Source organism: Haemaphysalis longicornis, unplaced genomic scaffold (assembly GCF_048455015.1).
Source record: "Haemaphysalis longicornis isolate Haplotype H1 unplaced genomic scaffold, Haemaphysalis longicornis Haplotype H1 scaffold_4, whole genome shotgun sequence".
In the NCBI taxonomy this organism is placed as follows: Eukaryota; Metazoa; Arthropoda; class Arachnida; order Ixodida; family Ixodidae; genus Haemaphysalis; species Haemaphysalis longicornis.
This window is the reverse complement of record NW_027526361.1, coordinates 149,531,111-149,545,882: the sequence shown is the minus strand read 5'-3', so window position 1 is coordinate 149,545,882 and position 14,772 is coordinate 149,531,111. Positions and strand designations below refer to the sequence as shown.

Genomic DNA, 14,772 nt, shown 5'->3' with positions numbered 1-14,772 from the left:
CAGTAGATAAAGCTGTAATTTCAAGGCTTTAGGAATATTTGGCGTGACGTGCCTAGCGTACATTGAAAGGTAAAAATAGTAGATGTGGTTAGCAGCAAAAGTACCTGTGCCTACTAGTAGAACATTCTTCGTAGAATGGTGCGCATTTCCATTGTACAGGTATCGGTACAAATACACCGTTGAAATTTAGTAAAGTTAAGCCAGGATCGGCAACCGTGCACTAACGGTCAAAAGTAAGAGTTCGTATTATTTCCACCATGCGTGTTGGGGGCACCCAAGCAACAAACGGTTCTGCGACCACCACAGGAGACCGGAGTGCCCGTTCTCGGAAGCAGCGCTTCACAGCGTGTGATACATTATGAATAAAGACTGAGGAAAAAATCGCGAAAATAGGGAGAATTGTCTACTAACGGCCAGCACTCATATACCGCTCGTCTAGAATGCGAGTTGTTTGCAGCCAAATTGGCTGTGAGTGACGATAGATGATGGATTATTTTATTCTTGTTAAGTTTGCCCTGGTTTCTTTACGCGAATGATGCAAATTGATACCAATATAGCAATTAGGTGTCTTTACTTCGCTAAGTATGTTTTTCTCAAAGAGCAAACGATACTGCAGAGTGGGTCCGTTTATGCTTTTTTTAAACTTATTTCTTTCGTTCTTTGGCGAACGTTTTTTTCGCGTCAGTTTTTGGGGCAGATGTAAAGGTGCATATTTGTTTCATTTCCTGAGGGCATCTTTGCGAAAATCTTATTTTTTATGCTTCATATTTTCTGGTTTTCCGTAATTATGTCCTGCCTTTATCTCCATTTACGCTATTACAGCGATAAGAGATGTTACCTTCAACAAACCTGCATTTTTTTTAATGCAGAGGGTTGAACGGTTCACCACGGCGGTACTCAGCAAAGAAGGCTATTATAGTAATAATACAACATGGTGAAAGGTTTCCTGCATGTCATATTTTGGTACCTTACGTAACCAAACAGACGCGTCATAATCGCGTGTTAGTACAGCCAATAAACTCTACACACAGTAGTATATGGCTTTACAAACCTGGTAATTAAAGAGTGGGCAACAATCCATGTTCATAAATATCAGGAAATGAACATTTTGTATAGGTGCGTACTGTGCGTGAATACTCAAGGAAAAGAGAACAAGATAATACATTGGTTTACGAATAGAGAGACATGTTAAAAAGTCCTACATAGTTACGAAAGATGTAGCTCAATCGCCATTGAAAGTTGTAATAATTGTAAAAAGGTGATTGCTAAAGACGAACAAAAGTCGGGCTACGTGAGTAACCGCATAAAGTTTCATGCTAAAATACACTAGAGGGAAAGGTGGCCCCACCGTCTAGGGGACACGCGCTTCAGTGAGCGTGCCGTCATGTACCGGGAAGGCACGTTCCACTTGTCCTTGGCATAGTTCACGAACAGGCTGAAAAGTCGCCTCTGGCTGGAAAAATGCAACATATTACGGCAGACGATTATTCGAATTTGTTTTATTATTATAAAATAAACCTCCAGAAAGATATATCTGCTAGGGATTATTTAGAAGGTTCATGCAAGCTGAATAAAAAAAAATATTACCAGTTTTTGTTGATTTGGCTTCCAGACGAAAAAGAAGCCATGTGGCTAACCAAGCCAAGAAGGCGAGGAACGTCGCTAGCTGCAATGGCGCCGCCCACGGCGGCACGCGAATGCAGCGCCAGATTTCCCTCTAGTATATATTAGCATGAAACTCTATGAGTAACCGAGCCGACCCCAATAATGGGGGTAGACTATAGGAGAAAAGACCAAAAATGGTTGACGATTACTATACTCCCCATTGGGAAATTTGTGCACGATGGCGTGTAGCTTCTGCATCTCTGGAAGTGATCGCGTAATTTGCAAACGCACGGTGGCGCTCGCTACTCTGTTGTTATCTGGCAGCGCGTCGCCGCCACCGAGCATGTTGTTGTAAGTGGAGTTTGAACCACCAAAGTAATTTTCCGCGATGCGGAGGCTCTGCGTCGGAGGCGCGAAATGCATCTGAGTAAGTGAACCCGTCACGTCGAGCGAACGACGGACGCGCTGCTATGGCATCATCTCGCAGCGCGCCGCTACAGCCCAGCATGTCTCACTGCCTCCCCCTCACACTTTTGCCGTGCGCGACCGCTGACGAGCGTCTCGAACCGCTTCGGCATAGAGTGAGGGGATGCCTCCGCTGGCGAGCGTGTGTATCAAGGCACCGTACTTCGGCATAGCCCTCCCCGTCACACTTTCGCGACAATCCTACGCCGTTTTCTTTCCGTCTTCGCTTCGCACTTCCTTTGCCCGGTAATGTGGACAACGCCGCAATAAAGATACAGGGGCGGGCGTCAAAGTGCTGCGCACTAAAAGAGACTCGCTCAGCCAATCCTCTGAGGCCGCATGGGAAATCAACCCTGTCGGAAGTTTTCAGTCACCCCATAGGATTGGCCCTTGGACTAATTATGCTTGCTAGATGGCGGCGATAATGGTGGCTGCGCTCATGCGTCGTGCTTTACGGACATACGTATACGCAAAAATCTATCTGTCCTTGATACAGGTAGGCATCACATTGTAAAATAAAATAATTCTCCTCAAAGGCAATTTTAAGAGCAGCGCTCCTCAAACAAGCCCGAAAGCTGGGTGAAACGTTATGCTTTTCGATTCCTCTTTGACGGGAGAGTAGGACGGCTAGCTGAACTCGCATGTACAGAGAATTGGTAACTTATCGGTACAAGAAAGGCACAGGCTCATAGAAAAATTGTGGAAACACGCTATCCAAGCCCGCAGGAAGCTTCAGCGTCTTCACAGCGTCACAGAAGCCAGTCTGCTTTGGCGTCGCGATGCGCTATATTAAGCGATGAGTAGAACGCTGTTCAATCCAGTCCAACCCGTTTATTGACACAGAGAGTCAATAAGATCTGTCACGTCGCTGTTTCACGTGGTGAGAGCTGACGTAGAGGGAAAAAAAAGGCTGACGATTGCTGCACTCCTTAATGCAAAATTTGCGCACAGCGCGAACTCCAGTCTTCTCCATCACGGTGCACAGCTGCTGTGTCTCGGGAAGTGATCACGCACGCGCGCGCTCTACTCTGCCGTTATGTCGCAGGCGTCGCCGGCGCTCAGCATGCCGTTGTAAATGGTGCTTGAACCTCTCGCGCAAATGTCAGCGATGGTAAGCATCTGCGTCGGCGGCGCGAACTGCGTCTCACGAAGTGAACACGTCATTGTCGAGCTCACGAGGGCACCCACTGCAATGGCATCATATCGCAGCCTGCCGCCACCGCCCAACATGTCTCGTGCACTTCCCCTCGCACTTTCGCCCAACGTCGCCTCCGAGGAACGTTTCAAGTAGGCTCACCATACGGAACTCCCTCTCACATTTTCGCCCCATTTTCCTCCGTCGTTTTCTTTCGGTCTTCGTTCGTTCAGTTACGATGCCGACACCGATGTGAAACCATATAGTAGCGGCCGCCAAGGTGCCGCGCACTTAAACCTCCGTGAAAGCACGCATCAGATGTAATGATATAGGGTTGCTTAAGTTAAGTGGAGATTACTATAGTTCATCTCACAAGCTAGCTGCAGCACTGTGGAGGCTACATTGTTGTCCCCCTCAGGGCGCCTAACTCTCCGCGAAGGAAGCGACAAAAGGCGCCGGGGCCGTGCGGTGCCACTTGCCGAGAGGGGAGAAGGGAGTGTCCTTTCAGGACCCCCTTCACGGCGGATTAGGCGCCCTCAGTGGGCGCACTATTGATAACAATGTAGTCTCCACAGTGCTGAAGCTAGCTTGTGAGATGAACTATAGTTTAATGAGCGTCATTTTCAAAAAACAACAAAAAGACAGCTACAGGGCCTTCATATTTTCACTTAAGATGATTTAAATTACTAATAGAAAAATGTTTTCCCAGCAATGCACACGTGTTGAAAAGTGAAGATGGACCGGCGGACTTTAAGTGAATTGGTGTAAGCGTCGTCTACGTATGCTGGCTTTCCCACATTGGGGGTAACAAAGTGAAGCATGGCTATTTACGGAGGCACTAAGGTTACAGCCCCAGTTCAAATCTCTCTAAACCGCGGCGGCCATGCGCGACATTTCTCCCCAATGCCATGGCGCATACCCTACTTACCCGATTCTAACGCGCACTTTTCTTTGGAAAAATAGGTCGAGAAATCGCATGCGCGTTAGAATCGGATAGGAAACCGAAACTGCCGAAACAGCGGAAATTTCTCCCCACCCATCGCCATCGCCATCTCAAAATGGCGCCAAAGCTTTTAGCAATGATTTTTCGGACGTAGGAAGCATGGGCGCCCATGCTTTTCTATCGGTCTTCACACAAATCGTCAAATCGTTCCACTTGCATGCTTGATAACAGCAATGGCAGCAGCGGCTATCACGCGTTCAAAAAGAGCGGTCGGCTGAAGCGTGCCCCTCTGGAGAAGCCCGCGGTATAGGCGTGCGTGGCGTGGGCCACGATCCCATCAACCATGGTTGAACGTTCGTTCAGAAGTGTGGCATCGCGAACGCGCTTGACGACACCAAGGACGAGACGTTGTGATCAGCGGAGAGCGACGAGGAGTGAGATGAGTGAGATTACTTCAAGAAATAAATCGCCGGTTTCCCTCGCATTAGTTTTTCTTGTTCACAAAGTTCCGTGCGCGTTACAATCGGAGGTGCAAGTTTTTTCGTTTTTTTTACCAGGAAAATCGGGTGAGCGTTAGAATCAGGGGCGCGTTAGAATCGGGTAATTACGGAAACACTCCTATTAAATGTGTTTAAAAGTGTAAGAACGCCGTATTTACTAACTCCTTACGAACCTTCCTACCCCACGGTACGGATCGTAGTCTCTGCCACTAGCTACGCATTGTTAGGAAATTAACTGGATGCAGAGGTAGTATACGCTAGATTAAGGTCATGGTTATGACTAGATCATGCATGGCCAGTTAGTAAACGCATGTAGCTCAGAAGGGTGTTATCTCTGGGACTTAAGTAGTGAAGGTAGTGGTGCTTACTGCTCGCTTCAGTTGTTAACCCTGACTAGTGCTGCATTTACTAACTTCAGTTACCAAGTACCTGGTGTATACTGGGACAAGTAACTTGTTACTGTTCCGTTAGTGAATACCACAGCCTTTTTTTAGAGTGCAAGGCTGCCCCCTCTTCTGCGGCCGAAAGTGTGCCATAATAAAGGCGTCATTGTCTTTCTTTCTTTCTTTCTTTATTGTTTCTTTCCGTACAGAAAGGGGAGCAGAGGCAAAAGGCTTGGAGCCTGACTAGGGCCCCTGCTCCGGTGGCAGGCAGCGTGCGGGCACAGTATATTATATTGCACACTTGCAGTCGAGTGATGATGATGATGATGAAGTGGTTGTTGGGGGGGGGGGGAAGGGGGGACAGAGGCCGGTAACTGTCTGGCGTTACGCCGACACCTCAACCGGCCGGATTGCAGTCGAGTGTACAAAACCAAAAACAAAAAAAAAAAAAAACAAAAACAAAAGAGGGCTACAGACTACAGAGAGTACATTTGCAGTCGTGCTCCTCGAACGCTCAATGCACGACTACTTTGCACACACACACACACACAAAAAAAAAATGCGCGACTACTTTGCACACACACACACACACAAAAAAAAAAAAAAAAGAATACTGAACCAAATTTTCACACTGGATATGGTATCAAAACACTCGTGTGTTTTTTCGTGCAGGGCAAGGAGTGAACGAACAACAAAATACACCCGAAACAGAGACTTACTTCAGCATATATATTTACAATTTCGCTGCAACATTTTATTTTATACTTGGGTAAATTTTAGCTATATGCAATTAACTGCTCTAACAGGACATTTTTAATCTGTGTTTTTGACAACCATTGGCGAAAATTAATCTGTTTCTGAACTTTGTTCAACAAGGAGGGGATTTGATAACCTGTGTGTTGCCGGCCATAGTTTGTTCTTGTAGATGGCATTGGTCGATGTAGTCTACGCAAGTTATGTTCTGTGGTGGTTACAGGGCTGGAAGTATTGTATAACTTGTTGTCTCTAATGTACTGAAGTAATTTGTAGCAATATATTTGATTTGCCTTAAGAAGTGAATGCTTTAGAAAGAGTTCATGAGTAGGTAGGTATTCAGGCCTGCCGTAGTAATTTTCGAATATTCTTAATACCTTCTTCTGCAACAATAGCAATTTATTATAATTCTGCGTAGTAGTTGTGCCCCATACTAAAGCGCAGTAGGAAAGCTTAGAGAAAAATAACGAATAATAGAGCGTCTTTTTTAACCATAACGGTATGATATCTCGAATTTTATATAAACAGCCCACCGTTTTGCTCAGTTCAGCGGTTAATTTACACACATGTGTATTCCATGACAGATTATTTTCAAACCAGACACCTAAAAATTTCTGCGCTTTTGATTGTTTGAGTCTGTTGTTTCGATAGGTCAAATGTATAGTATAATTTAGTGGTTTATTAATCGGTGTGAACACCACAAAATTGGTTTTACTTATGTTTAATTGTAACTTATTGATATGTAGCCAGTGCGATAGAAGGTGCAAGTATTGATTAACCCTAGTTTCCAATTGAGGCAAGGCCATATCCGTAAAGAATATATTGGTGTCGTCGGCATACATTATTATTTTGGGTGAATCAGGTATCGTAGGTAGATCATTTATATATAAATTAAATAGCATTGGTCCGAGTATCGATCCCTGCGGAACACCATTTATTATTCGAAGTTTAGCTGAGGATATACCATTTACTAGCACATACTGATACCGATTTGCTAAGTAGTTGCGAAATAAATCAAGGGGAACACCACGAATACCGATACTCTCAAGTTTTCTTAGAAGGATTTGGTGGTTTACCGAATCAAACGCTTTTCGTAGATCAAGAAACAGACCAATAGTGTACAGTCTACATTCAATGTTTTCAATGATCTCATTTTTAATGTCCAGCAATGCCATTTCAGATGACCGATTTTTCCTAAACCCATACTGCGCATCGCAAATAATATTATATGTATCCAAAAAATTTTGTAACCGTGTATTTAGAATTTTTTCAAATACTTTGGAAAGCACAGGCAGCACCGATATTGGCCGGTAATTATTCGCAGTATAATCATTTCCACCTTTATGAATTGGTGTAACCCTCGCTATTTTTAGTTCATCGGGAAATATTCCAGTGTCGATCATCTTATTACCAATATTTGACAGAACATAACTGATTAGATCACTAACGTATTTTAAAGGGGCTACCTGGATGTCATCGAACCCAGCAGCAGTATTAGGTTTGAGGTCGTTTATAATATTCGCTATTTCGTCTGGTGTGGTATGAAAGAGAAAAAAGGAATTCCTCACATTTGGGTTTGGCAAGGACAGTGTGCCATCCACAGGGGGAGCTGGCAAAGTATATTCTCCACTTTGTATAAAATACTGATTAAGTTCGGCTACCGTGTCCGCTTCACACATGGTGCCTTGGGATGTTGAAATTTTTATATTGGTTGTTTGTGGTATTCTTCCAGTTAAATGATTTACTTCTTGCCAAATTTTTATAGCGTTTCCTTGCAGGCGTGAAAATAGGGATTCGTAATACGCTAGTTTAGCTTGCTTAAGTTCGGCGTTAATTTGATTTCTATATTTTTTAAATGCTATAAATTCAGTAATATCTTGCGTTTTGACAAAGGAGTGATACATTTTGTTTTTCGTTTCTATTTTCTTGAGTAAAAAGCGATTAACCCACGGCTTTCGTATCTTCCTCTCACGTTTTCTACTCTTAGTTTTTTTTGGAAACGCTTCTTCATAGCAAGCTTTGAATGTGCTCAAGAAAAGACTGTAAGCCTTATTGGGGTCAGGTTCACAGAAAACCGATGTCCAATTCGAAGCAAAGATAAGAGAACGGAAGCACTCGAGCGTGTCTGGCGTTATTTCGTGATAAGAGGGCGTGGGGGAATTTTTTTCCCTCTCTTGTCTTGTCGGCACCAAACAAAATATTGGAAGGTGGTCACTGATATCGGCACTTATCAACCCAGCTGATACATTGGGGGATGACACATTTGTAATGCACAAGTCCAGAAGCGTTGCACTTTGTGCCGTAAGCCGCGTAGCTGATTCGATGAGATTTCGGCAAGTATATGTGCTAATAAGTGTGTCTAGTTCTTTACTGTAGGGATCGTCGGCAAGCATGTTTATGTTCATATCACCCATAAGTACAATTGAGTTTCGGGTATTACTGAAGGTATGCAGCATATTTTCAAGAAATGCAAAGAACTGTGTTCTGCTGCCACATGGTGGCCTATACACAACAGCAATTGTGACAGATTTAAAACGCACAGCAAGGCATTCCACATTTTGATCAACAAATGTAAATTCAGGGATTAGCTCGTGCCACAGTCGCTGTCGTACATATGCAGCGACCCCACCACCTCTTCCCGATTCCCGGGTGACACTGTGGCAGGTATATTCATTAAGTTGTAGTGGACGTTCATTTTTTGATAACCATGTTTCAGAGACCAGAAGAACATCAAACTTCAAATCTATACTTGCACACATGTCGTTTATCTGCTCAGCTTTGTTTCTTATACTTCGCGCATTTAAATGAAGTGCTGAAAAGGCATTTAAAGAGGGGCGAAATGTTTCGTTAAACAATTGGTAGTCATAATAGTTCATGCCCTATCGCGGTTAGAATTAGCCGTACGGCGTCATCTAGCCTTATCTACCTGGTCATTTTTTCAATGTCATCCTTTTCGGCAACGCGAAGTAACGGCGAGTTCTCATCCTTCCTAGCAAACACCTTGCCTCCGGCGGTCCATGCGAACTTCCAGCCTACTTCTTTCTTTTTCTGGACAACAGCACCAAGTAGTTGCTTCGTCAGTCTTGTCAGATGCTCATTAATAAATACGGGTTGAGATTCGTCAAAACCGAGGTCGTTTGTGGCAATCCTAGCCTTTCTGGCCTTCGCAAGAAAATCGTTTCTCTTTTGCCTTCGAACGAATCTGACAACAATATTGGTCTCATTGTGCTTTGCGGTCGGTACCTTGTGACAGATGTCGATGTCGTTATCATCGACTGGTTCAGCAATTATCTGCCCAATTTTCTTTAACATAGCTGTTGGTTCAGCGTCGAAAGGGATTCCTTTTACTTCGATGTTGTTGGAGCGCTGGTATTGCTCCAGCTGCTCCAGCCTTTGCGTCAGCTTTTTGTTCTGAGATTTGAGATCCCTGTTCTCCCGCAGCATGCTCTCCATTTCCTTCCTCAGAGATTTAAGCTCCTTCACTTCTTCCTTGAGGTTTCTCAGTTCTTTTAGCTCATTTAGGGCTTTTTTAATGGCTCCCAGTTCATCCATCAACTCATTCCTTAGCTCCTGTACTGTTTGGCGTGCCATGACAATCACCTGTTAGACGGCAAACACACGGCTTCACAGAGGCAGTTTTCATGCGGCAGCGGTGCACCAATCAACACAATAATTCTGATGAAAAGGATCACTCGCTCACCTGCAAGAGCGGATACGTTAGGTGTGTGCGATAGTGCACCGCTGCCGAACTGCAAACGCCCGTCGCTCTGTCGTCGCTTTAAATCCTCGCTGCTCCGGTGCCCCCTCGTGGGAAGGCCATCCTATGCGCTGTTTACGCCCAGCATGGAAATCCAGCGATGCGCAGTGCGTCCAACAATTGATTCCAGCTGACAGATGTCCAGCGATGGTGCGGCTTCCGTAGTCCTTTGCTCGGCACGTCGTTCAGGCGCAGCAACTGCAAGAGCGGATACGTTAGGTGTGTGCGATAGTGCACCGCTGCCGAACTGCCTCTACGAACTCTACTCCCCAATCAAGCTGTTCCTTAGTCTGAGACGTAGAGAGTGCGCGACCGTCCTTATACTTCAACATCATAAATCGCCGATATGGCTAAACAACAACATAGCAAATCCCTCCAGATCGACAGTGCCGCTAGACTTCCCTCTGCATAAGGTGAAAGCGCTCTGAAAGTCATGGGTTATCAAAATTTCTTTGGACCAATTACCTCCCCTTATGCTATTGTAATTATTAAAGCTGTTGTGTTCCCCAGTTATGCGTTTGGGTGGATATATTAGCATTACCAGGTTAGTGTTGGGGGTGGGAGGGGGGTACTCATCAAGTAAAGCTACGTGTACAAAAGAGTTCGCTGTGAATTCCTGACTCGGAATACGGGCCTTGATGTTTCTCTTCGTCAGCAGCCCTAACTGAGAGCGTCGTCAGTTGTTTCTTGGTCCGCTTGAACGCACAGAATTAGCGCAATTAGAATTCTTGCTGTCTTGAGTGCAGTTGTAATATGATCCTTCTCCCCACGTGTTCTAAAGGGGTCCTGAAATACCTTCCGCCGATGCGTGGATGTGCATGTAACCAAATAAAGCAATGTATTAGCAATCTCCTCCCGCAAGAATTTTGTTGAAGCGATGAGTATCAGCTGAGAAATCGTAAATAAAAAACCGCGCATTATCGTCGCGGCGCGTTTCCTCCTCCTTTCAACGGACTCTCCGCTGTTGACGGCGAGCGAGCCTTCCCTCTCATGATGCTGCGCTCCTCGGCGGTGACGTACTTCCGCTATTGCGCTGCTCACACAGCCGTGTGCTACGGGCAAGCTTTGTTGACACCATGAATCTCGCACTCCGCTCAAGGCTGTACAAGCGAACGAAAAATCTGGCCCCATCTGGCCTGGCCTTGCCCTTTCGCGGTGTACGTTGCTGCAGAACTTCGCTATCGCTATCGGCGGCACGCGACTTTTTATCGGCGGCGAACTCACAGCCGCACGGGGAGGATCGTCCGCTCGCTCCCTTGGATGCACAGCGCACTGTTTATCCAAAAAGCGCCGTATCAGATGTGGCCCCGCTGGTGCCGGGTCTTACTTTGTGGCGGTGGTAATTCCTGCCGGCGGCGTGTGAAAAAGACATTTTAAACCGATACAGAACCCGTGCACAAAACACCAGTTCAGCTTGGGGCGACGCGTGGTGGAGAGCGGCAACGTTGGCAAAACATGCTAAGCCGCGGCTCTGAGCTTTCCAGCGCTGGAGCGAGCACCATTTCTTTGACAATATCAAACATCGGTTGCCCTGGCAACAAGGCACAACCCGCTCTAGAAGTCAGTTACCCGTTGCGTGATCCCGGTTCAGCTTGGGGCCCAAGGAAAGGCCGCAAGCTGTTTTTGGGCCCCAAGCTCAGCTTGGGGCCCAAAAACACCAAGGAAAGGGTGAGAAAAAAGCGACAAACTTTGCAACAAAAGTGTGAGCTTTCCGCTGCGCGTAAAAGAGTAATACTTGGCACAGATGATGTTGACGACCCAATCTAACGATTGCGCTAGTCAATTTAGTGAGCTCAAAACGCCTTTCAGGGCCCCTTTAACCCGGGCGAGATGAACTCCTGCTGTACATTGCGAGTAGCACTAATCCTCGCAATACATTTAGTTCTAACACGAATTTCAAGGTATGAAACTCTCATGCAGAGGCGCACGGCCGGAACTACGCCCCTATTAAAGTATTTTGTACTATTTAGAGGCAGGAGGAAATTGAGCATCTCCTAACGGCAAAGTGGATCAACACATTTCTGCTAAACACCTGTATCCTACTTCGGGAACTACGTAGCCGCGTCGGCTGCGGAGAATACAGTCCACAAATTTCCTTTGTAAAGACTGGTACGTGAAGAGAAATGAGTCGCCGTTTTTTCCCAGTGGCTTCAAAGTAGGAAAGATAGAACGATGTTGAAAGCATTGGACCAATAAATGGGCGTGTTCGTCATTGCACGTTTAGAATGGCCCTTTCGTGAAGCGGAGTCGCCCCGGTTTCAGGCCGTTTAAGGAATACGGAGTTTATCTTTGTGTTCCCTGAAGGGTTGGCCCGTCTTTCTGCAATGGGGGGTGATAAAGACGTACTCCATCCGTTGCCACCGAATTACGAAGCTTACTGGTGCAATTGGATCCGACTCCGGTTTACAATGCCCGTTGCATCGGTGCTTTATAGAAGAGGATGACTATGGTCGCATTTTGCTTCCCTGGTTTATCCTATAATGTTAGCACCAATTATCAAGTAAACGACATTCAACCACATCGTAATTCGCACTCAGTCACAACGTCGCCACTGTTTCTCACCTAGCCTTACCTTCATTGATTGATTGTAAGGTTTAACGCGCCGACACAACGCAGGCGATGAGGCGCGTCGTAGTGGAGGGCTCCGGATTAATTTTGACCACCTGGCAATCTTTAACCTGTGCCCAACTCTGGTGCACACGGCCGTTTTTGCTTTTCGCCTCCATCAGAGAAGCGGCCGCTGCTGTCGGGAATCGAGCCGGCGACCTCGTGCTCAGCAGCACAACGCCTTAGCCACTGAGCCATACTACGGCGGGTGTCTTACCGTCATCACAGCGTGATATTACAACATAAACATGTTTGGAGCGGGGTTGTTCACCATGACAGCGTGGGTTCCCGGAGCCGCGACTGAGAAAGCACGAGAAATTCCACAACGTTTCGCGTACTATTTGCAGAGACAATTTTTGTGACAATTGTAACATAAAATGCCGCACTTTGATCAAGGGCTACCATTGAGTTCTAATACCGCAGATCAGTGCGTTGCCACAGAATATAGAAAATCATTTTCGCCCTTACCTGGGCTCCGTTCCTGACGGCAAGGAGGCTACCAATGCCTCCGCACTGCTTTATGGACCAGAGAAGCCAGAGCAACGACCCCTCATGAGCTTCTGCAGCAGCCAGGGTGACTATGAGGTACTCCGCCAGTGCTCGTCCGGTCCTGCGTGAACAGACGTCTTACTTAGGAAGAAAAATACATACAGTTTTCTTAGCGCGCTCACTTATTGAGTTAAATATAAATCCCTAGCTGTGGATGTCCATTACTCTCAGCGCTTGAGGAGCGCCAAATGTTATTTTTAGCAGCACTGCTAATGGTGAAATTAAGTCTGGGTTGTGACCATTCGCACAGCACCATAGTTTTTCAAATGAGTCGTTGTTACACAGCCATTTTATGCCAAGGTGCTAGCTTACCGAATAAATCTCACTAGATTTGCTTTTATTCGTGCCTTTGTTTTGATAAACAGCTAAAGTTTGTAGAAATATGTCTTCGCTGATATAAAGTTTTAAAGCACAGCTAGATATCTCTAAAGCAATTTGGCACAAATACAGTGATAACAAACTGCTTCCCTTTATTTTGCTGTGTGAAGTACTTACTTGGTCCAACATGTGCGATCAATGAACTCCAGGTAGGTAATTTTGTCCCATTCTTCTGCATTTGGGGCGCCCCAGGGAGCCCTCGTCGGAATCTAAACAAGCAAAAATTTGGTGGTCACGCTGTTTTTCAAGTATATTTGTCGTGCAAGCAATTATGCATGGGCGTTATATTTCCATATACATTCTCAACACCACCAGTCACAATAACCACAATCCCGCTGGCCTTTTATTTTAGGGGCATCGCACTAATACCGCGCAAGTTTGCACAGCAAACTTTACAGGAAAGGGGAAGGCAAGTTTTGTTACCAGAAAGTTTTCAACATTAGTACGTTGGTAACATGAGCCACCACCTTCTTGGCGTTTCGCTGAGGTGCCACTTCCCAATCGATGCGACGAAAATGGCTGAAAATACTTGCATTCCGGCTTTCAAGCATAACAAAAATTTGAAGTTGCGAATGATTGAGCCCCACTATTCCCGCAAAGGTTACCGCTGTTTTTTTTTTTTTTTTTTTTTTGAGGCTCCAACAGCAAGAACAACTTTAACAGAATGTTCAGAGCATTCTGTCCGGTAAACCAAAAGATATTTTCTGTGAAAGTTGGCCACCGTAGCAAAGCCTTAATTCCCGAAAAGGACCAGCGTTACTTCCTAATATAACATTTTCTGCTTAGTTGAAGACATACCTCCTTCGACATGTTCTCCAGTTTTCGGAATAGGTGGTTGACATCAGCAGCCACGAGTGGATTGAGGAAGCGTGGAATGACACTGTCCGTGGTAATATACGTTTGCCCTGTTTTAAGGGAACGGTTAGAAAATGCCTTAGTGGTATATTAGTCGTAAACGTTCTTCGGTGGCACATTAATGGAGATGCAAAACGGTCTTCCGGGAGTGCAATGTTCCGTGGCGTGGTTTTAAAGTCTTGCTAAAACTCATAAATTGGGAATTGATCTGCCAGAAAACTGAGTATCATGTTGTTTGGCGTGACCTGGAATGAACCGAGCAAGCGTCTCAGCAGCCCGCCCTCTTCTTTTCACTCCCAACCAATGCACTCGGGACTCGACCACAATGGACTTGTAAGTCGGCTTGTCTATGGAGTCGGCACTTGATGTGAACCTCCACCCCGCTGTAGTCTGACATGTGGCGAGTGCGGACTGCAGGGTTTTTTGCACATCGATGGGAACGTTCACTATGTAGCCTCGGAGACATTTTTTGCTTCGCACTAAAAAGGCAGGCTATGTTCGTTGACGTTCACTCCTTTTTCAGTGGTTTCGTGCAGTTTTTCCGCATTATTTTATGCACAGCGGCGTCCGTCTTTTCATGTCGTCTGCGCGTGCGGGCACTTGCTTTGATATATTTTTTCAGTTTCCTAACAAGTACTACTTTTGAGGCAGCGCTTGTATTGTGCCTCTTGCTGTCGTCCAGTTCTTTCGTCCGCTATGTTTTTTACCATGATAATGCTAGATCGCACACTTTGAATGTTACTCCCATTGTTGATGGCACAGATGGGCCCAGCCTGAGATACAATGACAATAAAAAGGTCGTTCTGCAGGCTGAAATTAAGTTTATCCTATCCAATTTAACG

The 14,772-nt window shown here is 45.7% G+C and overlaps 1 protein-coding gene across 1 annotated transcript in view; it reads right to left on the bottom strand.

The window, feature by feature from the left end:
- Positions 1–13,975, bottom strand: part of LOC144179430 (amine oxidase [flavin-containing]-like) — a 36,292-nt gene extending 22,317 nt beyond the window's left edge. The window contains exons 1-3 of the mRNA XM_077707782.1: positions 13,874–13,975; positions 13,193–13,284; positions 12,617–12,758 (exon numbers count right to left, since the gene is read on the bottom strand). Of these exons, the coding sequence (XP_077563908.1) occupies positions 12,617–12,758; positions 13,193–13,284; positions 13,874–13,885 (246 nt within the window). The 5' untranslated portion in view covers positions 13,886–13,975. The remainder of the gene's footprint in view (positions 1–12,616; positions 12,759–13,192; positions 13,285–13,873) is intronic.
- Between the last annotated feature and the right edge of the window lie 797 nt (positions 13,976–14,772).